The sequence below is a fragment of the Nothoprocta perdicaria genome, unplaced genomic scaffold, assembly GCF_003342845.1.
Source record: "Nothoprocta perdicaria isolate Ctin4 unplaced genomic scaffold, notPer1 scaffold_0, whole genome shotgun sequence".
Taxonomy (NCBI): domain Eukaryota; kingdom Metazoa; phylum Chordata; class Aves; order Tinamiformes; family Tinamidae; genus Nothoprocta; species Nothoprocta perdicaria.
Genome location: NW_020454092.1, coordinates 17188899 through 17213750, shown reverse-complemented (window position 1 = coordinate 17213750; position 24852 = coordinate 17188899). Strand labels below are relative to the sequence as shown.

General features: G+C 41.6%; 1 protein-coding gene across 5 annotated transcripts in view; it reads left to right on the top strand.

The window, feature by feature from the left end:
* The window catches only part of RAB3B (RAB3B, member RAS oncogene family), a 55083-nt gene extending 33765 nt beyond the window's left edge, over positions 1-21318 (top strand). For all 5 annotated transcript variants that reach the window (XM_026034142.1, XM_026034134.1, XM_026034150.1 and 2 more), the window contains 3 exons: positions 11928-12046; positions 18732-18856; positions 20475-21318. In XM_026034142.1, coding sequence (XP_025889927.1) covers positions 11928-12046; positions 18732-18856; positions 20475-20662 — 432 coding nt within the window. In that variant the 3' untranslated portion in view covers positions 20663-21318. The remainder of the gene's footprint in view (positions 1-11927; positions 12047-18731; positions 18857-20474) is intronic.
* The last annotated feature ends 3534 nt before the right edge of the window (positions 21319-24852 follow it).

Sequence of the window (24852 nt, the reverse complement as noted above, 5' to 3'; positions counted from 1 at the left end):
TTTTTTGTGGGCACAGCGATAGAGAACTCCTGTGTTCGTCAGATGCACTTTTAGTTCTTGCTGGTTTACTTCCTTCGCTGCTTGTTGCAAATGTCAGTGCAATGAACGTATGACTGAAGCAAGGATGGATAAGGTCGTTGTTACAGCTGCTGCCATTAAGATTTCTTGAAAAGTAGGGCAGATATGGAGATTGTCTATGTCTCATTCAGTGAGATAAAAAAAAAAAGAAAAAAAGATTTTATTGCAGGTAGTCTGTTCGTTAATTAAAATGCAGTAAATATGTGCAGTGAATATGTGCCCAGGATGTTGCCTGTTCTTATCTAAGACATTTTATACAACAATTGCTATCTGCTGATACGGCTGACCTAATCAAGCAAGGCTGATTTAATGCAATATTATTAACTAGGTAGAAGGATATTTTTAGATTAGAACTGAGGTATATATTTTTTATATAATCATAAAACATATTTGCATATATTCTTTACCTAATCTAATAATATTTTACATAATGTAATATTCTTTGTATTAATTTTATTAATGCTTGAAATGGAGATTCTTTTTGTATGATTTTCATCCTTTCTTCTGAGAATGGTGGTATATAAATATACCAGTGAAATGGAAATAGATAATCTGTTTCCTGAACAACCAGACATCATTCCGCTCTGTGAAAAGGCCAGATACTGTCACTACCCGAGCACTGGTATAAAGCATGAGTGAGGATTAGGATAGTGAGCACCAAGGGTTTCACTGCTGCTGTATAGGCTCCAAAATCAGGTATAATTCTTTGGCCTCAAGGTTAGGTAAAATAGATGCAACAATAATTGCAGTTCAATTTAGGCTCATGATGTTTTGAAGTAGTTTGGTTGTTGCTTATGTCATATCTTCACTGTGTTAAAATGTCTTACCTCATTGCCAGATCTGATTCTGCTCACTCGCATCTTATGCTTTGCCAGTTTCTGCACTGCACTCTTTTGGTCAAGGAGAGTGATTTTTGTAGACTGGACTGGGGCCAAGAACAAGCCCCAGTAGTCTACTCTTTCCTAATAAAAAAAAAAAAAAATTAAAAAAAAAAAATTGTACTCCTGTAAAAATCAGCTTATGACAAATTGTCCAGACAAACCAATGCCTACACATAAAAGCAGAGGAGTTCTGACTACTCAGAGGTTAGTTCTTCCTAAGGAAGTTGGCTTTCAATTGATAAATACTTCAGTACATATTTTTCCAAGCATAACAGGACAAATTCTGAAGCTGGAAAGCGTTTCTAAAAGCACAAAGGAAATGGAATGGAGAATTGTCCATGCTGAACCGAGCCACAGGTCCAGAGAGCGGGGTGTCAATTTTCTGCCAGTGATCAGTCTGGGTGATTTAGGAAGCAGCAGCATCTGTATGTTATCTGTGTGCTTGTCCTGGTGTTGTGCCTGACACCACTATCACTTCAATTACAGCTGATAGTTACGGGCTGATAGACCTTCTCTTGCTTGGGGTGATGCAAGTTTATCTTTTATGAAGTTATGTTAGGATAAAATTGGTAGAATATAGTGAAGAATGGTGTGCTGTTACTTATCTGTAAAGCTTCACACACATTTAGTGTTCTGTACAAGTAATTTATCTTGCAGTCTTTGTTATGCATAGGATTTTTACTCACTTTAAGATAATTTGGAGTTGTCATTAACAGCTTTTTACAGAGTTTTTTACAGCTGAATGTGCCTGCAGCTAGGGCTTGCTATGCATTTTGAGAAACAAATAGCATAGAAAATGCTGAATGAAATGTTGAATCTTGTTCTCCTTCTCACCTATATATGGAGTCATATGGGAAAGCAGAGTCAGGACCTCTGCCAACACAGGATTCTTCACTGAGATCACTGGATACAGGAAGGACCTTAAAATTCTTCGGGGATTATTTTATACCAGAGCTCAGTCTGGTATAACAGGGCCTCTCCAAGCCTGACTGATGTCTACTGTGATTAATGGATGAGGGTAGATAAAGAGATGGGTATGTTCTGTCAGAAGCAGGTAAGCATAACGTGTGTGCACCTGCAGCCCCTGTAGCACTCTTCTTTGCCCAATAGATTTACCTGTGATAAAAGGATTTCTGTTGCATTCAGCAGAAGCTGGCTCAGATCCTTTACAAGGTGTGAACAGTCTTGCTGTAGCAAAGAAAAATTCTTCCCTGTATCATTTTTCTGGCTAAGATGATGATCCTTTCACCTTTACCACTTGTGTACAGGCACACACATTAACCTAGCAGCAGGTTGGGTTTGAACTGGGCTGATGCTTTTATTCCTCACATTGCCAAATAAATCATTAGAAATGCAATGAAGTCCAACACTGGAATTGCATTTTTTTCTTGTTAATGTTCATTCTTTACTAGTCAGCTTCAACTGCATGAAATTCATATTGGAGCAAACTATTAGTGTCTGTTTTCAGGGTGATTATACTCAAAGGTGCAATGTAAGGAGGCTCCAGTTCCATCCTTTAGCAGCATCTGTCTAAGCTCATTTTGGGGCAGGACTTTTAATTGAAATCTTGATCATCAGAAGTTCTGAATATGACCTCATGCTAGTATCAGAGTTATGGGCCACTTGCAGAACATGTGGTTGACCCAGGTGTTGCCTCTGGTAAATCTCCTTGAGATATGTTCTGGTTTCTACAGTTATTTGTTTGTTTATTTTTCTTATTTTAATGAGCCTTCAAAAAGAAAAGACTTTTTTTTTTCCTTCATTTCCCTAATTTAATTTCCTCTTTTTGCTAGACTGCTAAGCAAAACCTTTCCCCTTGATAAGAGGACTAACGGAATAGATTTTGGCTGTGCTAGCTCCTGAAATGGCCTTGGGCATACTATCTTAAATTTGGAAGAACTGCAAATGATGCCTGCCAAAAGTGCTGCCAAAACACTTTTCTAAATGGTTGGTGAAGAGGAGTAATTGAAACATCTTAAGTAGATAAAAGTGGTAGGGAACATCTGATTGTTGCCCCATAGACTCTTAGAGCAGGGATGCACATTCTCTGTGAGTTAGAAATTGGGTGGATGAAGGCTGGAACTGAGTTAGAGGTTTGCTTGAATCTTAGATAAATTAGTCTGTGTCCTTCCTTTTTTTTTTTGTAAGGCTAACAATACATGTTCTTCAGTTGAGAAGAACCAAGTTCAGTTCTTCCATCTTTCTTGAAAGATGCCTTTTTCATCGGTAAGACTTAGTCCATTCACATTCTTTGGCCAAAGGAAGCATTGCAACGCCTAGATGGTCAGAAAGTGGTGTAATTGATCCCCCAGTGAAGCTTTTTAAAAGTGATAAAATCATTAGCATTGAGCAATAGTTGACTCTGCCAAAGTTGCTGCAGCACCTCTAAGAGTGACTGTCTCATTCCTGAAGTTCCAATTCTGCTTTTCAGGTAGCAGGATTAATTGTACAGGAACACACTTGAGGAAAGCAAAGCCTATGTTTATTTATTTATTTTATTAGAACCATACTAGTGCTACTATGTCAAACACTATTGAAGTTGTAGGTAGTGGGATGGACAGCAGGCTGAAAAATGTCTTTTGTTTGTGAGATGATGAATTCAGTGGAACAGCAAATGTCACTCCTGGTTCAAAAATCTGATTCTCTGCACTGGTTCTGCCAAAGACGTGGCTTGTACCTGTACGTTTTGGCTCAAAAGCATACTTATTTTCTATAGAAATAAATGCATGGGAAAATAGTACACAGTGAAAATATCAATCAGCAACAAAATCTCGTATATGAATCTAGGGGCATTAGCTCATGACCGCCTTTTCAAATGGAAAGAAAAAGATGGATAGCATCAGCACAGAGATGGATGGGCTTAAAATAGCATGCAAAAGGACATTGCATTGAGAAAACCATAGGCACTACAGCCACGTGGCAGTCCCAAGAGGAGCCTCCCAGCTGCTTCTGAGCTCCCTCAGGAGTGCAGCAGAACCATCTGTAACTGCTTGGCAATGGAATTTCTCGTTTAACAGCTGGATTGTGTTATCATAATAGAAAATACTATGGTAATGGCAGCAGATTATCTTTGTTTATCTTCTGTTATTGCTGAGCTTCACCACTTGCATGCTGTCATGTTTGACAAGACACTTGAATTCTAAACCTATATTTTAAGATGCTTGTGACTACCTTCAAATAGCTGTTCTTCAGTTGAAACTCTTCGTTCTCAATACAGATGTGGACTTACTTGGAAAGTTTGAAATTTCTTTTGATTATTTTTTTGAAATTCTTAGGTTAAACAAAAACCCTTCATTTCACCAGTGAAGAACTGTATCAGTTTATTATATTGCTTTTTAAAGGATATGTACTTTCTATCAAATACATTTCTACAAAATACATTTCTACAAATACATTTCTATAAAATACAAATAGAAGTATATCTACCTACAGTATTGCTAATTTGAACATTCAGAAATCATACTCCAAGTTCTACTAAAATGAGATTTATACTTTTTTTTTTGTTCTTTATTTACCTTCTGTTTATGAGCTTTGGGTCGTGCTTGAGCTTTGTCGTCTTTAAGGTTTCTTGAGTGTTGAAATATTAAGTGCCTTTGTATATCTGTTTAATGTTCTCCTGAATTCAGCAGTTGAGGCCCCAGAAAGGACATAAAAATAAAGACAAACTCTTAACCATTGGCAGTGCTGCCCAATTCTTAATACAGATTGAGAAGAGTGTTGGAGAAGGTGGGAATGGGTTCCCCCAAGTGCTTGAGTTGGGCAATGCGCTGCCTTGTGGCACCTTACACAGTGGCCTCTCCCTAGGGAAATAACAGAGATGGTGGCTATAAAAATCACCTGGGGACTTTGGGAATCCAATCTGCTTGAAAAATGACACATAAAGAATATTACATGTTGTTACATGTAAGTATTATTCTTAAATAATTTCTGTAGTTCTCTTAATTATATATAAACTATGACTGGTGATGTGGCTTTTCTTTTGCTGCTGCCCTTCAAGGTAAAACACATAGCTCTTGCCTTCTCGTGGCCACCTGATTATATTTCCAAGGTTAAAATGCCAAACTAAGGTAACTTTCTGGAATTTCTGAACCCTTTGTCGTAGACGTGACCCAATTGACATAGTGTCTATAAGATTTTTTTTCTAGAAATATTAGGCCCAAATTTGACTTTAATTCGCTGCTAAATGCACTGCAATCTGCCCTTGATAAGAACAGGCTGTTATAGAGAAGCTTCCTGCAGAATACTGGAGGCTCTTGGTATTTTTAACAATTAGGGATATAAAGAGATCTTCCAAGAGCAAAGTATCTAAGTTTTGTAAACACCCTTGGACTGAAGTCTTTGCTTTGTGAACGAGTTTCCCGAAGGACTAGCCTGGAATGACACTGCGAGGCCCAGAAGCCGCCGTGGGGCTCTCGGGCCAGGTACCTCTGAGTGATGGCGCCGAGGGCAGAGCTGCTGCCCGTGTGTGTGCAGAGCGAGTGCGGAGCAGCCCCTTTCGCTGCCTCCTGCTCTTGCTGGTTACCATGACATTTGATCACCTAGAAATAGGCTCCAGGAAGTCTGGTTCTTGTTCGGCTGCTCTCACAGCTGAAATTTGCTCAGCTTTTGCCTATATATGTTTGTGAGGAGGGGAGACTGATAGCACGAAAATGCTAGTTCCCTTCACCTGTGCTTGCTGCCTTCTGGATCAGAAAGCCAGACTCCTAAATTCAGCTGGGTGTTTATAGCAGATCATTAACTTTCCCTTCTCCCAAATTTAGCATTTGTTTTTCTAGCAGTTGATTTATGATAAATGGAGACTTTCCTTCTGTTCTACATCCCTCCGGGATGACAGGCTGCAGCTATAACCCACACAGTAGCATCATGTCCATCCAGGCCACTGTGGTACCATCTAGGATGTCCGGGTTTTGGTTCTTCACAAGAGTATATTGCTGCACTAGAGGTACCCTAGCTGTGATTAATTTATCAGCTTCTTGACAAGCCTAATTAATAAATACTGCTTCCGGTGGCTAATGTGGCTCAGGTGTCATCCAACTGTGCTTATAGTAGTGGATTAACAGAGTTAAAGGATATATGAGAAGCAACATAAAGGGTCTGGCAAAATATTTTTGTATAAAAATGCATTGAGTGGATAAAATGCTTCTTATTCTGGGATCCCAGGCTCTTAATTTGTTTTATATCTTTTTATTATATCAATAATGGTTTTGACAATTGCCTTCAGTAGGTGAATCTTTAAACGTATCAGCTCTCATGAGCTTTTTTTGCTGCTACCTTCCACTGTTCATTTGCAACTGGAGAATCGAGCAGATATGTGGTGCCAAATTGATAAGTGTCTTTATTTCTAGTATTTCTTTATTTTTCTTTCAACATAACTAGATCAAGAAGAAGGAAAAATGTCAAACTTATCATATCAATCTTCTCTTCAATAAATGAAGACTTTACAGACCTTTCAGTGTCAAAAAATGTGCACAGTGAAGCGATTTTTTTAAGAGTATGACTTTGTGCAGTTTGTTTTTTCTTCTTTACAGCCTCTATTAAATCTTCTAAAAGAGAAACTCAACCTACAAAAGGATAAGAACAACAGATAATGTTCATAAGCAAGCAGCCCTATTTCAGTCCTCTTTATTGCTTGACAGCTCAAAAACGGCAGCTGCTGCTAATCTTTACTACAATCTTGAGGCACCTAGAAAAAAGAAAATTTATTTTTACAGTCTTAATGGGTCACAAGCAGGAGTGTTTATCACAGTATCTTGGCCTGGTTCCAGCTTGGAAATTAGTTCTGCTGAGAAAACATACTCTGTTGCATTTTCAGTGATTCACTTTTTGTCCCAAATGCTGTGGAGTTGCTGAGGAAAATTAAACAGCTGGTGGTTTTCACCCCTCTAAAATGCTGTAATGATAGCTAAGGTTAACCTGTACTGTATTTTTCTCCTTGTCCATCAGCATAGGTATGCAAAAGTACTTTCAAAAGAAAAACAGTAAGTGCAGCACCTCACATGAAAGGACACTCAGTCCTTGATTATAAAGGAAAAAAAACAGAGGCTTTTGATGACTGGACAGATATTGGTGAGCTCTGACAGGATATTCATATATTAAAAGTCTTTTATCATGAAGTTTCCATCTCTGTTGGTAGCCGTTAGTGTGGGAACAGTAGAAACAGCAGGGTCATAGCTGCTTCTGTACAGAGTAACCAAAATAGGATGGGAAAAGTGAAGGATTTGCAACTAATGGTACTGAATTTATACAATGGATTCTGGTTTGTTACTGCTAGATGAGCTGAAGCGAAGACAGCAAAAGTGGGTATGGTTAAAAACACTTAGGAAGGATAGAGCCTTTTTTTTTTTTTCCTAATAGAAGTGTTTTGCTGCATATTGCTAGTGTTGTTCAAATGAACCTGACACTCGAGGTGTTTAAATGCGTCTGAGTACATCCTAGTGACTCTTGGGCAATGGGAGTACTCAGCAACAGGAGAGAGGAATAAAATGAACTGGAGCTTTTTAGTCAGAGCTGAGCTCTGAAGGAACCGGGTGTTATTCTGCTTCTGACCGCAACTGGAACTTCGCAGGCTTTTCATGACAACCCATCTTTTCTATGTCTTAAGCAGTGTCTCATCTTGCTGGTCTCTTTGTTTCTATTTCTAGCTGCCAGCAGGAACAGTAAGCTCAAAGTTAGTGTTTTCTTATTAATGTCACACCCCAGTCTGCCTGAGGTCACTCTCTTCACTGACCTGTGTGGTTCGCGATGCTTTTTTTCCTTCCTTCTCTGTGAAAGTGGCTTTTGTTTAGCTGATTCCTGGGGGCTTCCACTCACAAGTCTACTTTTGCAAAGGAAACATGCATGTGTGGTCATGCCATATCCAGGAGCTCTGATCAAATTGCAGGGCCTCTCTGTGCTGTGCACTTGGCCTAGCTTTATGTTTATAAAGCTAAGAAAGACCCCAGCCACAGTCTGAAGTGCAGCTGCTGAAGTGCTGGTAGTTGGGCTGGAAGACATTGACCGTGTGGCAGCAGACATCAATAATATTGACTTTCAAAAAATGTTAAGAAAACATAGAATTGCAAGAGGGCATGAGAAATTTAACACTTTAGATTACAGCAGTCCAGAAGGGTAAGAAAATGTTAGTTACTTCTCCAGCACTGCAAAGAGGCCTAAAGCAAGACAGCCTTCTACTTAATAAAGGGTGTACCTTTATTTCTTGTACATTCAAGTTATCTACCTTTGCAGAGAAAAAGGACAAGGTGGCCCATCTTGCTGAGAACTGAGCTCTGGTTGCAGAATTGGATGTTTCCTGACACTTTGATATCTGACAACTTGATGTCCTTATAAGTGGTGGGCCATGAAGTCAATTCTCCTGTTGGCAAGGGTGACCAAATTTGGAACAAGGTGCAAAAAGTTCTAGCTCAGATGTCACAAAGTGATGCTGAACAGCAAGAAAGGGGAAAAGGTCTCTTCAGAGCAGCTGGTGAAGCCCTGAAACTGCTTGTGACTGGGCATTGGGGCTGACGTAGCTTCTCTTCTGAGGCTCTTACCATCTTCCTTGCACAGACTAAGTACACAGCAGAAGTGGATTGATGCATATATATTTTGTAATTATTGTCCACCAGTGGGGCAGAAGATGACTCCTTTATGTCTTATACTTCCTTTTTTTAAAAAGAATATTTAAAAATAAATAAAAAGTTTATTTCTCAGGCTTGCCATATACACTGGAGAAGGGAGGGAATTAAGCCTGTTACAGATGGGAAGTTTTGGTGATACTTTATTTTAAACAAAAAAATTGGAAATGTTTTCTAGAAAAACATGGGTAGAAATTCAGATTTTCAGACCTACAGCAAAAGGTATCCAGCTGATTTAAAAACTCTGGTAGGTTTCCTATGCAAGTGCTTTCCTTGTTTTGTTGAGACCAGCAAACAAGCACTAAGACAAAGCTCAGTGCTTAGTGCTCAGTGCTTAGGTGATAGATGCTGTGAGCAGAGGACACCTGCACATTTTGCTAAAGCATGTAGGTCTTTACTCCTTCCTTGTAACAACTGCTGAATGCTAAATTGTCCAAATTTTGTTTCAACCAACCATCTTTTTATTTTTTGTGTGTGTGTGTATCTGTTGAGGACAGGCACATGTATAAAGACAGGCTTGTTAGCATAGTAGTGTAAAGATGCTTCCCATGGCCCCTTAACCAAGCCGGCTAATTCCTCATCAGGGATGGCCAGGCAGACATCTGGATGCCGCAGGCTCAGCCTGTTCCTCCTAGACATTTGGCTAGACTGTTAATTAGAGCTATAGTGGGTTGTGCTGATCCTTGCCTGTACCTCATCTATTGCTTCTCCTGTACCTCATCTATTGCTTCTCTTGTCTTTTAATGAGTTTTGTGTTCTACCTGGAAATCTTGCAAACAACTTGAGGGGAAGGGGACACAAATCTGCATTAATTATCTCCTTCATTAGCTACCTGTCCTTCCCATCAAACTGAAATGCCTGGTTACCTGAAGGTTCCTGGTATTTTAAATTGATGTAAGGACAGTTATTGTAAATGCTGAAGATCTGGCAGTTTATTTTCTCTCGTTTGTGTTGGGGGGGGCGGGGGGGAAAGCTTTGTGGAGGGTGTGGGAGGTGGATTTCTGTAGAAGCTAGCATAAAACTTGGTATGAGTCAGAGGAAAATTGAGCCATGTTATAACTGTCTAAGAAGCTGATATAACCTGAGGGGAAAAATCATTTCAAAGTGATTATTACAAAGATTCAAATAGATTTGGAGAAATGTGATTAAAAACCTTTGAGAAGAGAGGACATGCTGTGTACCTGGGCAGTAAAACAATGCTAGGAATCTGTCACTGTCTTGCAGGGAGATGAATCTGCACTGGGCTGCGCTCTTACAAGTGCAAGGTTATGAAGAAACATCACATAGCATGAAATAGGGAGTGCCTTTCTTTTGCTTCCCTCCTCACCTTGTACCCCCAATTTGTGTGAGGTTCACAAGCAAGCATAAGAAATTACAAACTGGAATTAATGAATTTCATGATCTTCAGGAAATATGAATTACCAAAGTTTCCTTTGACCCAGAGGAGCACTGCAGACTGAATCCAGACTGAGCCTGGATGCTGACACGGCACCAACACGGCCTTTGGCAGCTGTCCTGAGAGCCACTCAGGGCTGCAGATCTGTTCAGGCTTTCCGGGACAGGCAGATACGCATGCTCAAAGCTAAAGCCTTGCCCTGAGCTTTTGCTGAATGCAGTTTTCTTTTCAGATTACTTTGTGTGTAGCAAGAGCATGGGAATGCAGGTGTGAGATGAGAATTTAAAAACTCTGACTCTCTTTGCATTTGTGCCTTTTTGGTGGCAGACGTAAATATTGATTTAGGTTTTTCTGCTAATGAGGCATGAAGAAAGCCTCTGGGTTCCTTGGTGTCTTTGAGAATGTTTCCCCTTAGAACTTGGCAGAAAGTTTTTAATAGATTCAAAAACTGTAGTGGACACAAGTCCATGTGCATGTGTGGGGACAAATGACAAGCCTTGTTTCCTCAGGATATCAGGCTTTAATAAAGCAACTGTCATGTCTCTTTGAACAAACAAAGGATAATGTTGTTGTTGACACCTGCCCTGCTTTAAGTTGTGCAGTCAGACTTTGGTGACACAGTTGGTTTAGTTGTTTAGGGGCTAAGTGGGGCTGTGTGTCTGCATAAGGGACAGGCCTTGGGTGGGTTTGTCACTCAGCAGTATTTCTCAGCCTGTCTTGCAACAAATACCTAAATTTTGTGGGCAAATCCCTTCTCTTTCCAGATTTCATCTAAGAGAAACAGAAAAATTCCCCTTGCGTAATGTCTCCAGTGGGATATTTGCCCAGTATTACAGCTATGGATATTTTCAAAGCACTGAAATAGGCGGAGTGCTATAAGGAAGCTGCAGGGAGCTTCTTTACAAACACTTCCCTCCCTCGGAGCCACTCTGTGATATGTTGGTTCAGAACAACCGGAGATCATTAATGTTTCCCCTTCCTTGGGCCATTTTACGTGTGCCCTGCATGGGCACAAGGAAGGCTTTTGCATGTAGCAAAACCAAGGCTGTAGCTGTGGGAGCTAAAGAAAGAATTGTAAAGATTGCACTGTGGAAATCTGTGTCAAATCAGAACCTGACCCTACAGCTCTGAAAGGTGCCCTAAATATTCTTTTACTGAAGCTATGTGAGTGACGAGTACTTTTAGAGGACTTAGTTTCTTTGTAGAGTAAAAAAACTTTGTTAAACCAATTTTAGATCAGCAGCAGTAAATACTTTTAAAATGTGGATTTTGAAGGTCTAACCAGTGCTCATCTCAGAAGTGTTCATCTGTAGCGATGAATACCTTGTGCTATTTGTTGAAATAATAGAAATCTTCCAAATGAGAGATATTTTAAGCATATGACTTCTGTCTCTGGTTCACAGGGTAGTTCTAGAAGGAACAGATTAGGTAAAGGCTGTTGATCCACGTTTAAATTCATATTCTGTGATGATTTTCATCAGATCAAGTTGCAAACTCTTGTCTCTAGCTTTGGGTAAGATTCGAGTCACCCACAGCATCCCTGTCAAGGATCAGTTCCCTGTCCCTGGCACTCAACTACAACGCACTAATGTCTTTGGTCTGGCATGGTCCTGGACTGCTTTCCATTGCCTCTGCTTGGAAGGGTTGGCTTTCAGTGAACTTTACTAACACTGGATTATTGCATTGAGGCTGAAGCAGAAAAGAATGAATAAAGGGTTGACATCTTTGATTAAGTTTTTAATTGTGCATATGTCAAAGCACATTTAACATATCATAGTTGGTGCAAAAGCCCAATTAATGCTAAGATACAAGTAGGGCTCATTTTGGCAGGAGTGAATGAATAATTTAAAATATATAATGATAAAAAGGTGTTTGCCTAATTTCAGATGTAGGACCTAACTACAGCTCCTCCTTCTGAGAACTGAGGTCTCAGAGCCTAAATATTCCTGTTTCTTCCAGGACACAGCTGGACAGGAGCGGTACAGGACCATCACTACAGCATATTACCGCGGAGCCATGGGCTTCATCCTCATGTACGACATCACCAGCGAAGACTCGTTCAACGCAGTGCAGGACTGGTAGGAAATAACTTGCTGCTCTTCTTAGATTTGCTTGGTTTTTTGGTCAGTTTTTTCTTCGCAGTTGCTTGTTGAGAATGTTTCACATTCTACCTTTACACCACCTTTACACTACTGTGCATCACCATATTCTTCTTCACCTTAACTCTGGAATAAATATTTTGCCTTCTTTAAGTCTTTCTTAGAAAAAGATGCAATTTTACTGCCAATTTTTTTTTGTTGTTGTTTTTGTTTTTTTAAGGAAAAAAATATAATTCTAGTGTAAAAGCATAACATAGTAGTTGTTACTTTTAAAGGGCCACACTTGTTATACATCTAATGCTTGATTTGGGCTTACTGAGGCTTCTGCCTATGCTGCTAAAGCAATCCAGGTTAACAATTTTTTTTTTTCAAGTCAAGCCTCATTTAAAATCTAATAGGGATAAATCTTTCCTAAGTGCCTTGTCCTGTATTCAAAATTGATTTTTGGCACTTAAAAGTATAGACACATGGAACAGTATTCATCTCACCTACCTTCTGCCAATTATAAAACCTAAACTTTGCCACTTACAAGTTGTGTTGTTTAAAATAGTTTTAGTTATAATAAGTGAAGGAAGAGAAGGTTCTAGGACAGAAAGCAAGCATGCCCCTTGGAGTGGGGGACTCTCTGTTATCACTGGCTATAGAGAGAGCCTAAGCAATTAAATGCTAAATGTTAAATGACAGGACGGGGATAAGAAGAGAGCTATTGTGTGTGAACAGAGAGATTCTCAGCTCTTCTAAGCTCTTTTGACTCCACTAAGTTCAGTACCCAGAAACCAGAAAATGACCTCTGGACTTCCTGACAACAAAAAGCCAGGAAATATTTTGATGTAGAGTGGGAAAACAGTGAGACTGGTCATTTTAACAACTCAATAGCTGTATAAAAGTTGTAACAAGGCATTTTTTCCCCTGTGTTTTGGTGTGTTCTTTCTCTTCCTTTCCTGGAGGCTGCCCTTGAAGCCCATGCCCACTCCAGAAGAAACATCCCATCTTACCCCATACTCTGATCTGATTTTGAAAGCAGAACTGGGACAAGATCATTTCCCTACTCTTCATGCCTTCTGGAAATGTGTATGTACAGAGCAGAAAGATTAGAGGTCTTTCTGGAGGACCAAAGCATGCAGCATCCCTGTAGCCTTGCACTGTGTGGGCAGTGGTCGTGAGGTGTTCTATCAGCAGGGACTTGTTGTGGTGTCTGGGGCACAAGGTAGCAGTGCTGGTAGGGAGAAGGCTGGACGTGATCCTGCTGTGGCATCCTCTCAAAGTGACTCTTGGACTCCTAACTTCTTATCATTCCAGCTCTGAATAGAATCTCTCTCTGGGCCAGAAAGTGCCACTTCCTTTATAACAAGAGCCAAAGAACTGCCAAAGATACTGAACCATTTGTCTCTGACTTTTCTGTCGAGGTCTGGAACACCCTTTGGCATTGGAATGGTGGGCCTTGTAATGGCTATCCCCTTGCTAGGGGAGACTTAGGAGACTTCATGTAGGGAATAGTGCGTGGGGAGGCAGGGGAAAGGTGTTTATTTTCCAAAGAAGCATCTCCATGACTGCTCCTCAAACGTTACCCTGTTGCTTTATACTGCAGATAGGTTTGATCGGCGCGCAGGAAAGGCAATGCAGCAGTTAATGGAGCCTCCTAAATCTCATAGATTGATTTGCAGTGAGCTCAGTGACCTGCCTGGAGCGTGTGACAGCAGCATGTAGGTGACTTTTAAAATTCTTTTATGTAACTGAGATCAGAAGGAGCCTCTCCTGGAAAGCAAGCTAGTCGTGGCACTGGCTCACAGAATCAAGCTCAGTCTGATTTTTATATTGAATACCTTTTCCATGTATCCTGCTGTAGGTTATAATTCAAAAAACACAACAACATGGCACTTCAGTTGACACCATCTCCTCCAAGTTCAAATGCAGTCACTGTTCTTTGAATTGTATGTGCCTATGAAGGGATTTTTCCCCTAGGAGTGGAGCCAGGAGAATATCTTTCATTAAACTTTGAATATTTTTAGTCTGATTTTATGAGGATGCCAGATATCAAAGTTCACACTGTTTGTTGGTTTCTCTGATGACTTTGGTTTGCCAACCTAACAAACTTCAGTAAAAGGCTGAAAGTCTCAAAGATAGCTTCAGCCATACTTTGTGAGAACTTGTGACTGGGGAGAGGAAGTGTCCTAAAAGTCTGCTCCCTCCTAACAGTAAAGAAAATTCAGCTATTACCTCTTATGGTAGATAGTGTCCAGCTGGCCAGTCACTGTGTGTCTGTTGGCCAGTCACACAGCAAGCACATGGGTTGGAGCGTTACCAAAACAAGGAACCATGAAGGGCTTTGGAGGGAGGTGGCTCGTGGAAATTTTGGGGAGGAGGAGGATTCTAGTTTAATTATAAAAGTTTTGCAGGTGAGTTTAACAAATGCAGATCATTAATGTGCTGTCTGTATCAGAGTAAAGCTCCTTTTGAATTTTTTTTCCTCCTAAATACTGTGTCTTTTGTGAGTACTGCTCTTAAAAGCATCTGACTTTACCCATCTTCGTAAATGAATGCACAAGAGGCCAGAGACAACTCTGGTCTGTTGGCTTTGGTGCCCATGATCTCTAATAATCAGTCACCTTGTACAGGAATTTTGGCTTGGAATTTTATCAAATCCAAATTTAACGTAGGTTTATGTTCTGTGCGTCTAACTTTCAAACTGTTTTTACTCTAAATGCTTTGCCACATTTTCTGAAATCTAATAGCATGAAGATAATATGTGGTACATTGATTATTTTGAGGTGTATACAGGCATAAAAGATTAATGGGATGTTTTTCCAGATCTTTTAGAGAAGCATAGCTCAGATAAATGTCAGTCTTTTTACACAGATGCAACATTTCAGTTAAATATACTGAATTTCAGTCTATGAGCTACTCATTTTTCAAGTTCGTGCAAGTGACATTTAACCTGGAACTTTGCATCAGAAATGGTCTAACTTCTGTTCTGCCAAAGGCAACGGTACAAGGGTGTAGGAGTAAGGAAAGGTCAGCTTTGTGTGCTTAGCTTCATGTCTTCCTTTGCCACGGGGCTACATGAACATCTCTGCTTAGAGGAACTTGGCAGCAAAAGGACAGAGGTGACCCATCACTGCTGCTTTTTACTCAATATGTCAGGAATCTTCTCAGCTGTCAAATTTAAGTTTCTGAGCCTAAGTAATGCAGTGGGTGGATGTAATGGGCCTGTGATAGCCCATTTCCTACCTTTCTGAAGCTTGTCTACAGGAGGGGAGATGGTGAGTGTGGCCCAACATAGCCGTGTCAGCAGAGTCCTCTAGTGGCGATGACCCAAGAGATGCTTTTTCCCTACTCCAGATTTCTGAAGGGACAAGAAAAGTGAACAAAAGCTTTTGTCTCTTGTGGATGCAGCTGTGTGAGCCCTGGCATTTGCAAGAATAGCAAGTTCATATGACTTTTGTATCCACCTTGGAAAATAAGTGTCTGCTACGTGAGTCGAGCAAAAGCTCCTTCAGCTCAGAGCCTTCATGTCTGTTAGCCTGGTCCTCTCTTCAAGTGTGAGAGGACGCTGGTGTGTTTTTATGATAAGCAGGGAGGCCTCACACTTCTGTAGAGCTTCTGTTCGCTGCTTGAGACAGGACGGAGCAGCAGCAGTTCAGATGCAGCCCTTCCCTTGAGTGTTGTGTTAGTCCAGCTGGCTAGTGAGGTGTTTTTCAGTGTCCTGACATGGTTAAGTGAAGAATACTGTTAAGCTAAATGTTTATCATAAATGCAGCACAGTGCAACAGGTTGGCTAATGGAATCAGTATAGTGACCTACGCAGGGAAGCCAGCAGAATGTGCTTAAAAATAAAAACATATGTATGTAAACAAAAATGAACAAATGTTAAATATTTTAAATTAAGTGACACTATTTCACCTGATTCAAGTTAATTTCTTTCTGTGGAAACCGATGAATAGATTTGGAAATAATGAAGATAAAACATTTAAGCTTTTGAAGGAAAAAGAATTTGCTTTTTAAGGATATTTACATTCTAATATTTTCAGGACAAACATATAAAAAATGATATTTTTAATTGCAGTGCCCACTTCCGTCCGTGTTTAATGGTCTGGGTATGAGATAGACATGTAAAAAAGTTCGGAATTAATATGTTGAAACTGTATTTATATGGAAATTGGAATGCTAAGCTCTCAGGTAGAGGGAGCAGATATTTTAATAGGTCCTTTCTAACTTCCCTTAGATTTTCTTTATGCACAATCTTAAGCTGATTTAACTAAGAGTATTTTTAAGCTAACCTGGGGGCAAGTTAATGGATGAATATGATTTTATCATATTTTATCTAAACATACATTTATCTTCCATATGGGTCCTTCCTTGGGGGAGCTTTCTGTCAGACATCCTGGAAGAGGCATTCCAGTTTGCTCTGCATCACTCGGAAAACATTTAAACTAAACCAATTGAAGGCACTTTTTCCTGTACCTGTGAATCAAGAGTTTAGACAAGCTCCTCAGATAATCTATGACCGTGAGGTACAGCCTTTCCCAATCATGAAGGAGAAATAAAGTGCTTCATCATAAATTTGTGGAGTTCACAAGTAGAGGATAGCATTGTTGTCATGTCATGGAAACACAGATTTTTTTTTTTTTCCGGAGTGCATATTATACTGCTCTCACAGCTACTGAAACATCTCAGTTAGAGAAGCCGCGGCTATTGTTTCTTTTTTTTTCTTCCATTTGTCTTCCCTGGAGCTCCAGGAGATTTATTGTCATTCTTTTTGGATGAGGATTAGATTTTAGGTATTTAGATATTTAGGTATTTAGGACTTTATTTTCAAATTGCAAGGGTAAATGGCACATTCTGAGAGGGAAGGTTTTCACCAGCTTGTATGAAATCACTGAAGAGAAGGTCAGGATTTTCAGGGAGATGCTTGGTGCTTTCTCCAAGTCATTCTGTGTAGGTAGCTAAGATTTGGCAGTAAATCCTCATGTTACCCCATCAGTGCTGAAAAGCTGTTACCTAAAGAGAGGAAGGAGCAAAACAGGAACCTTGACTGGAGGTGCTTTGAACTGAACCTAGGGAGACCAACTTTCCTTCCATTGCCTAGAGAGGAGGAGTGGGAAGGTGAGATTGGTCTAGGAAGTTTAAGTCTCACTGCACAGAATCCTTTTTTTATGTTTGCATTTTGCAGTCTAAGGCAGAGCTTGTGCAGTAGGTTTGGTTCAGAGTTGTGTTCTCCATTGCAAACTACACGTGCTTCTCAGGGCAGTTTGCAGACTGAAATGACCCCCTGTTTCACAGATACCGTGGAGTAATGTGACCAGCAGCTTTGTATGGCAAAGGTGAGTAAGCAACTCACAACTAATTAAAAAATGTCATTAGTGAATCTGAGCTGTGGTCTGCTGCTAATTTAAAAGTGAAGGAGTTAAGTGCCTTGTTGTTAGGGGAGTTCAAGCAAACTGAACAGATGTAAAAATCTGAGGGGAAACCAGGCTCTTCAGGGAAATCTTAGGTTTCCATGAAACTAGGATATCCTGCATGGAAGTGGAGATGTAGGGACAAAGAGCAGTGTGAGGAGGAGGGATGCAGAAGGGCCTGGTAGTTGCTTCTGGCAGAACAGCCTGAGTGACTTTGGGAAGGAGGGAGAGAAGTGAAGATAAAGTAGGTTGTGGCAGCCTGAAAAAAAAAGGCATGGAAATGACTGCCGGAGAATTAATGCTGTTCTGCTGCATAAAGCTAAATACAAATAGAAACAAAGCAAAACTCAGTTCTATCATAGAAGATCTACAGAAAGGCCAAGTGCCAAATATAAGGTGACATGTGCTGGACTCCACAGCCAGCTCTGCCCCAGTGCCAGCGTGAGGCACGGATGGCAGCAGAGGGCCTGCTCAGTCCCGCTGTACGTGATGCCTCTGACAGCAGTGTTGGCATTTGTCAGGTACTTGCTATCTCTTCCTGCATCTTACACATTCTGCCTTAGTTATCACTTCATCTAGCTGTGTCTACTAGCTCACAAAACCTAGCCTTGAGCCTGTTACTTCCCAAGTTGGTAAAATCTGTTTCTTTCTAGCAATGTTTTCTGTCTAGGCAATTTTCACACTCTATGGCATATTTCATGCATATGCAAAGATGATTTGATGTTTCCATCTATGTTTGACTCCCAAAATACAGCTATTTGTTGTGGCAAATGACCATCTTTTTGCTCACTCTGAATCAGTGATTTTATGTGCTTTACACAAAATTGCAAAACTAGTACAAAGGCTTTCTTTTGTATTGTATGGCTTTCTCTGTAAAGATTGTACCCTGAAGAGCTATAATTGATTGTATGACCTCCAGGAGATTACAGTTATAGGAGAAAGAGCTTTAGAAGAATGGCGTTTTTTTTCCTCCCTAGACCTTAATAAGAATTTAGTTCAGCTTTTTATCTAGTTCCTAAGATCTTTAAAACATTTGAGAGCTGATAAAAAGAAACTTTATTATTGCACAGAGTTAAAGAGTAATGAAAAAATGTACTTATAAATAACACCAATGCATTCTTGCATTAAGGTTTGCCATTTGTCTTTTAATCTACACGTAGTCTTTAGATGCAGATGTTGTGTTTATTGGTGTTTGTTTTCATACTTGATACATAACTGCCCTTTGACACTGTTGATGGAAAATAACTATCTCTCCTGTCCTGCTACAGGGCCACACAAATCAAGACTTACTCTTGGGATAATGCACAAGTGATCCTGGTTGGGAACAAATGTGACATGGAGGATGAAAGAATTGTTCCTCTGGAGAAAGGGAAACACCTAGCTGATCAGCTAGGTACATGTAAAAGCTTTTTTCTTTTTCTCTTTACTTTTCTCTCCTTTATAAGGCACTCCCTCCAGCATTAGTAGCATAATAACGGCATCACTACTGTGTATTAATTAGAAGGTTAATGTTTTCCAGCTAGATTTTGTACATTGCTTATTGCTGAATATCACCATCTTGTAGCATTGCTGTAGCTGGAATGCTAATGTCTAAGGATGTAAGAAAGACACAGTTTGTTTGGAGAGAACAGCTTTTATTAGCTCAACTGAAGGAAAAGAGTAGAAGTTTTTGTGAACAGTCCTGTCTCCAAGTCTTTAAGTGTCATTTATAGAATGCAAAAGTTGCTTTCATAGAAGAAGGAAAAAATGCAACTCGGTTGTGGAAAAGAAAGCTTCTAAATGGATCTGCAGAACCCAGTAAAATATATATTAAAAATATACTAGACTAGAATATACTAGGCTGGAAGAAGGAGCAAACATTTTAATTGAGAGGAAATTGGGTTTGCAGTGAAGGTTTTAGAGTGAACAACAACATGTAGGATACTCATACCAATTTTTCAGTTGTTCATCACTCTTCTGCTATGTATTAAAGCATCTGATAGATTTTAATATGAAACCAGGGCATCTGTATTAAATTTTAGCCATATTGTCTCCAGCTCTGATAAGGATTCACAGCTAGAAGTAAGTCCTGTGAAAACTGACCTCAGTTAAGTGGTGGCCCTTGCAGTGGGCATGCTGTAAATATTTATTTAGTAAGGGCAGAGGCTCTTAACAGTTTTAGAGAAATTATCATAGTCCCCTTCTCTGTTACATGACAGCAGTGTTTATCTAGCAATGAGGCAAACATTTGTGTTACCATTTTATCTGTTATCTGATGATTTTTAAAAGTGATAGAATAGGATAGATGCCTATTTATGATCTCACACATGGCTATGATTATATCTAACAACAATGATAGACTAGTCAGTTAAGAATACTTCTCTTTTTTCCGGTTTATGTCGAAATCAAATAAAACTGATGTGGTGCAGAGCGCGCTCCCCAACATAAATCACAGCAGAACGTAGCTTATTTCAGAATAAACTCTCCGTATGGCACTTGAGTTCTTGCTGTTGGCAATAAAGTAGCTGACAGAACAGAAGTAACAGTGATTGTAAATGATGGTTGATCTTCGAAGCCCTTGGGGACAGAAAAATAAAGGACAGCGTGAGCCAAAGTAGCACAGGTAACGCTTCCCTGTCCAGCTGCTGCTGGCTGCAGGGCTCCTGGCTGAGCGGGAGGCTAGGTGTCAGCGGGAGGCAGCGGGATGTATGTCATCCATACCTCGACGTGACTCCAGCCTAGCTGCTTTCTGCTCAAAAGGGCCAGTGCTTGGGTGTCCAGACTCTTTAAACAGGATCCAGGACACTGGGTGCTGAAATCGCTCTGTAGGAGGCAAATGTTTGTGATTCAGAAGTAGTTGTCTTTGCAGAGCTTCCCCCTCTAAGCAAAGAAAGGATGGATAAACAAATAAATAGACCCAAAGAAGCAAAGCATTTTGCCTGCAGGTCAGCAGAAACAATTTTAGAATGATATTTTAAAAATTATCTTCATATGACCAGGTTTTATTGACTTTTTTGCTCTTTTTCTCACAGGTTTTGATTATTTTGAAGCCAGCGCCAAAGAAAACATCAACGTAAGACAGGTGTTTGAGCGACTTGTGGATATAATCTGTGAAAAGATGTCAGAGAGCTTAGAATCTGACCCTTCCAGGGGCACTTCTGGAAGGAGCATGCGACTCACAGACAACCCACCCCCTTTGCAGCAGAACTGCTCCTGTTAGTGCCCTTTCTCTTTGAGAAATGTCATCCCCCTTTCCTGGTGAAATTTCCTCTTCATTTATGGTGTTGCTTTATCATGTAGCGCAAAAGCAGGAGTCCCTGTTATAGGAAACTGGTATGTTTGCTTAATGTCCCAGAGTGCTTAATATATTTCCTCATCCAATAATTTAACAAAATTCTGAATAAATATTGTAAGTGCACCTAGTGTTAGTGTGTAAATTATGTTGAACTGTATAGTGTTGTAAACATTATTTCCACAGAATTTTTTTTATTGTTATAAATTATTTTATTGCAGACAGAATTTTACTTCAACAACAGCAGGGAATACAAGAGTACTGCTCTGTTCAGTACCTTGCCATGCCTTGTTCTTTGTTTCTAGAGTCACAAGACCTGAGGATCCTGCAGCTTTTTCACAGTATCTTGCAGTTTTTTATCTCTGTAGGTTTGGACCTGCCCTCTGCCACTCTCTGATCAACTGTTTGATGGAGAATGTTTTGCAGGATGAAGGAAATGAGGTGTCTGTCACAGGCTTGGCTGGAGGCATAATCTGCATGTAAAACTTGAAACAGCCCTTATCTCAGACAGATCAAAATATTTGGAGCCAAAATGTAAGTGGTAGTAAAAACTACTGCTCTCAACCAAAAGCACTGATGAACTGTCAATTCTAACACCTTTTTTTTTTTATTTAGCATTTTATCATAGACTAGCACTTCAGGGGCTTCTTCTTGGAGGTTAGTCTTCATGTGCCGAGGTTTTATAGCAAGATGGTTCTTCCGTAGAGAACTAATTAGCTAAATAATAAAAACCTATCTACAAAAAAAAAAAAAAAAAAAAAAAAAAAAAAAAAAAAAAAAAAAAAAAAAAAAAAAAAAAAAAAAAAAAAAAAATCAAACCAACTCTTTTGGGTTTCAGTCAGCCTACCATAAAGCAGGATTTTTGAAGGGCTTTTGGTTATTGCAAGGGGCTAAAATGACTGATTTGATTGTCAGACAGCACACTACAGTACCCAGAGGAACTAGCACGTTACAACAGAAGGAGCCATGAAAGATGTGCAGTGGGAAAGTGTAAGGATATAGAGATATACATATGTATTTGTATATGCTGTCTTGTACATCATCCCTTCAGGAGAGCTGCTTGAGCAAGCATGTGTTGAAAGACATCTCTCTGTCACTGCAACTTGGAATTCAGCAAAATTGGTATTTTTTCATGTCAGGGAGCCCGGCTATTGGAATGTATCAGTTTGTCAGTTAGGACACTCTTGACAACAGTGTTGCTGTGTCTTAGTGGCACGGAAGGGAGAGAGGAGACAGACAGGGGACCTCAGCCCAAGGAGGGGAAACCAAAGGAAGTTCAAAGCCTTTTGGCCTCACTGCCACAAGCATCCTGGAAAGTGAGGAGCAGATTTTAAAGCCCCCTGGGGCAATGCACATGTACCATGGGGAAGTTGCAGCCTGAAACTTTTTCAATAATTTTAGTATTTCATCCAAGATAGAGGATATCCAGCAGGATGTTTTGGGGACATGAGACTACAGCAAGGAGGGACATTTTTTGCTACTTTTAGACTGTAACTTTCAAAATGTGTAAAATTAAGACTGCTGTATACAAATGTGGGATACAAGTGAAAGCTGCTGTATCCTATTGTGTGTATAGAACTCCGTGTGTGTGAGCCCCGTGCAGAGCTTGGAGGTTGCTTTTGTGGGTCAGTGACAGGGCACAGACTGAAAGCGCCTTTGCTGGTGATCACACAGCTGCTTGCATTGCACAAACCGCCTCCAAGTAGTGACTGCAAAAGGGCCTCTGTACATGGAGATACTCAGAGAAGTTTGCTGTCCCTAAGTGCAAATTTGAGAAAAGTCCCATGCCTTCACTGTGGGCCTGTGAACTTCCTGAGGTCAGAAAGTGGCATCACGTGCCTGCCACGGCACTATGGTTTACTGGATCATGGCATTGGCTAATGCTTTTGTAATTTTGTTCTGTCATGTCTCAAGGTGTAATAGTTCAAAAATAACAATATTCTGGAGGAGAGTACAACGGCATTGATGTAGCTTGAAGTCACTGTGTGAAAGGATTGATCTCTTTGCAACAGTCTGTATGTTGCTTTCACAAGTCGTTTCTGTGACCTGTTTTGGGGTGTTTATGATCTAGTACGGAAAATGAAATTTGTGCAGTGCTAGAAATGTGTGCATTGTATCTATATTCCCCAAACTGGAAAATAAAGAGAAATATAGGCACCAAATGTGACCAGAGAGCTTGTATGAGCTACCATGAACTGGAATATTACCAACACCAGCCAGTGTTTTGATGGGGGTGTCTCTAGTGCTCTTAGGACCTTGGACCTTTTTTGGCAGGAGAATAATCCTTGAATCCAGCAATCAAGAATCACTATTAAGATTTTAAACACACTTAAGAAGAGGGTTAATTTGACCAATAAACAGGCAGCTTTTGGGGTTCAGTGGCAGAATCAGAAAGATTCTGCAGAAGTAAGAAAACTTGTGTACCTTGCAAGGAGAAATGATTTCTACAGTAGGGAATGATAATTTAAGATGTGATAGAATAATGGGAGTACAGAAGCCCTCATCAGTGCAAATAATGATTTTTCAGCTTAGCAACTGGATAATAAAAGAAAAAAAAATGGCTTTACAATAAATGAAATCTTGATTCTTTTGCTTTACTTGTTCCTTCTTTTTCCCCTTTTCTACCCAATGTAACTGTGATCCACTGAAAGTGTTCCAGTCAAATGCTTTTTTTTTCCCTAAGAAGTGAGAAAGATACTAGGAAATCTGAATACCCTGTAGGGAGAAACCTACTATTGGAGGTAGCATTTATTTTGAAGAAAAAAAAGATCACAGCATGGAATCACTACTTACACTACCCAAGAGCCTTTAAGGGGGAGGTGTTTGCACCTCCTCATCTTATGTCTGTATTAAAAGCAGAAATTAACAGAGGGGAAGCCTTTGCTCCGCACACGTCGCTTCAATGCAGCCCGTGCATCAGCCACGAGAGGTAAACGCAGCCTGGGCTCACGCGTGGCTCTTGGCTTCCCCCTCGTGGAGGAGGAAGGCAGCGAAGCGGCGGCTCCCGGAGGAGCCCTGTCCTTCCTACCGCCCCTGCCGCAGTCAGCGCCGCTCCCCTGCGGGCACCGGGACAGAGCCGCCCCGACCACGACCGCAAGGCAGCAGCCCTGGGGCAGCCGAACGGGCTCCTCAGGCCGCGCCCGCAGAAAGGGCACGTCCACCACGTGGGAAAGGCTCGGAGCTGGGAACACTGGTGCAGGGAAAGCGCAGCCCGGGGTCTCGGCGCGGCAGCCGTGGGGACAGGCCCGGCTCTGAGCCACTGTCACCGTTACGAGGATGAGGGAGGCCCCCGGGGCACCTGAGGGCTGAGCAGAGAGCGCCGGGCGGCGCGGAGCCCCCGGAGCGGAGCCCCCGGAGCGGAGCCTCCAGAGCGGAGCCGCAACCGCGGAGCCCCCGGAGCGGAGCCCCCGGAGCGGAGCCCCCGGAGCGCCCCCGCACGCGGCCCCAGCGCCGCCCCCCACCCGCGCCGGGACCCCCGGGCCGCGGCCGCCACACACGCCACAACATGGCGTCCCGCGCCGCACCGCCTCCTTGGGCGTTAGTGTTCACTCATTGGACAATCAGCGCTGAGCGACAGCTGCCCTGACCAATAACTGAGGACACTGGGGCAGCCCGCCCTCTGCTTCCCATGCCGGCTCTTGGACTAATCCAATGCAAGCGCGGGGAGAGCTCTGCTACAGCAGGCAGGCCTCAATGCCGGGTCGGGGCAGCACAGCGTGGAGTCCCCGCGTTCTGCTTCTATTCCCATCTCTTCCTGTCCTCGGCCTGGCTTCTGAAAGCGGCTGCTCTTCTCCCTCTCGTCTCTCCCCACTAATGGTTCCGCCCTCCATCCGCCCACGCCACCAGCATCCTTCCTACCAATCGAACGCGCCGGTCCGACCCTGGGTCGAGGATTGGCTGCTGCGTCCTCACGTGGCGCCGCTCCGGGCGCTGATTGGTGCGTGCAGCGAGGCCGGGCCGCCCGTCACCGCTCCCTCCGCGTACGGCGGAAGCTGCGCGGGCGGCGTTGGTGCGAGGGGCGGGGGGGGCGGCGGCTGCCCGGCCCGGTGCGGCGGCGGCGCATGCGCAGACTCGCGGCCGCCTTCGCGCGCAGGGGCCGAGTAACGTGCGCGGGGGCG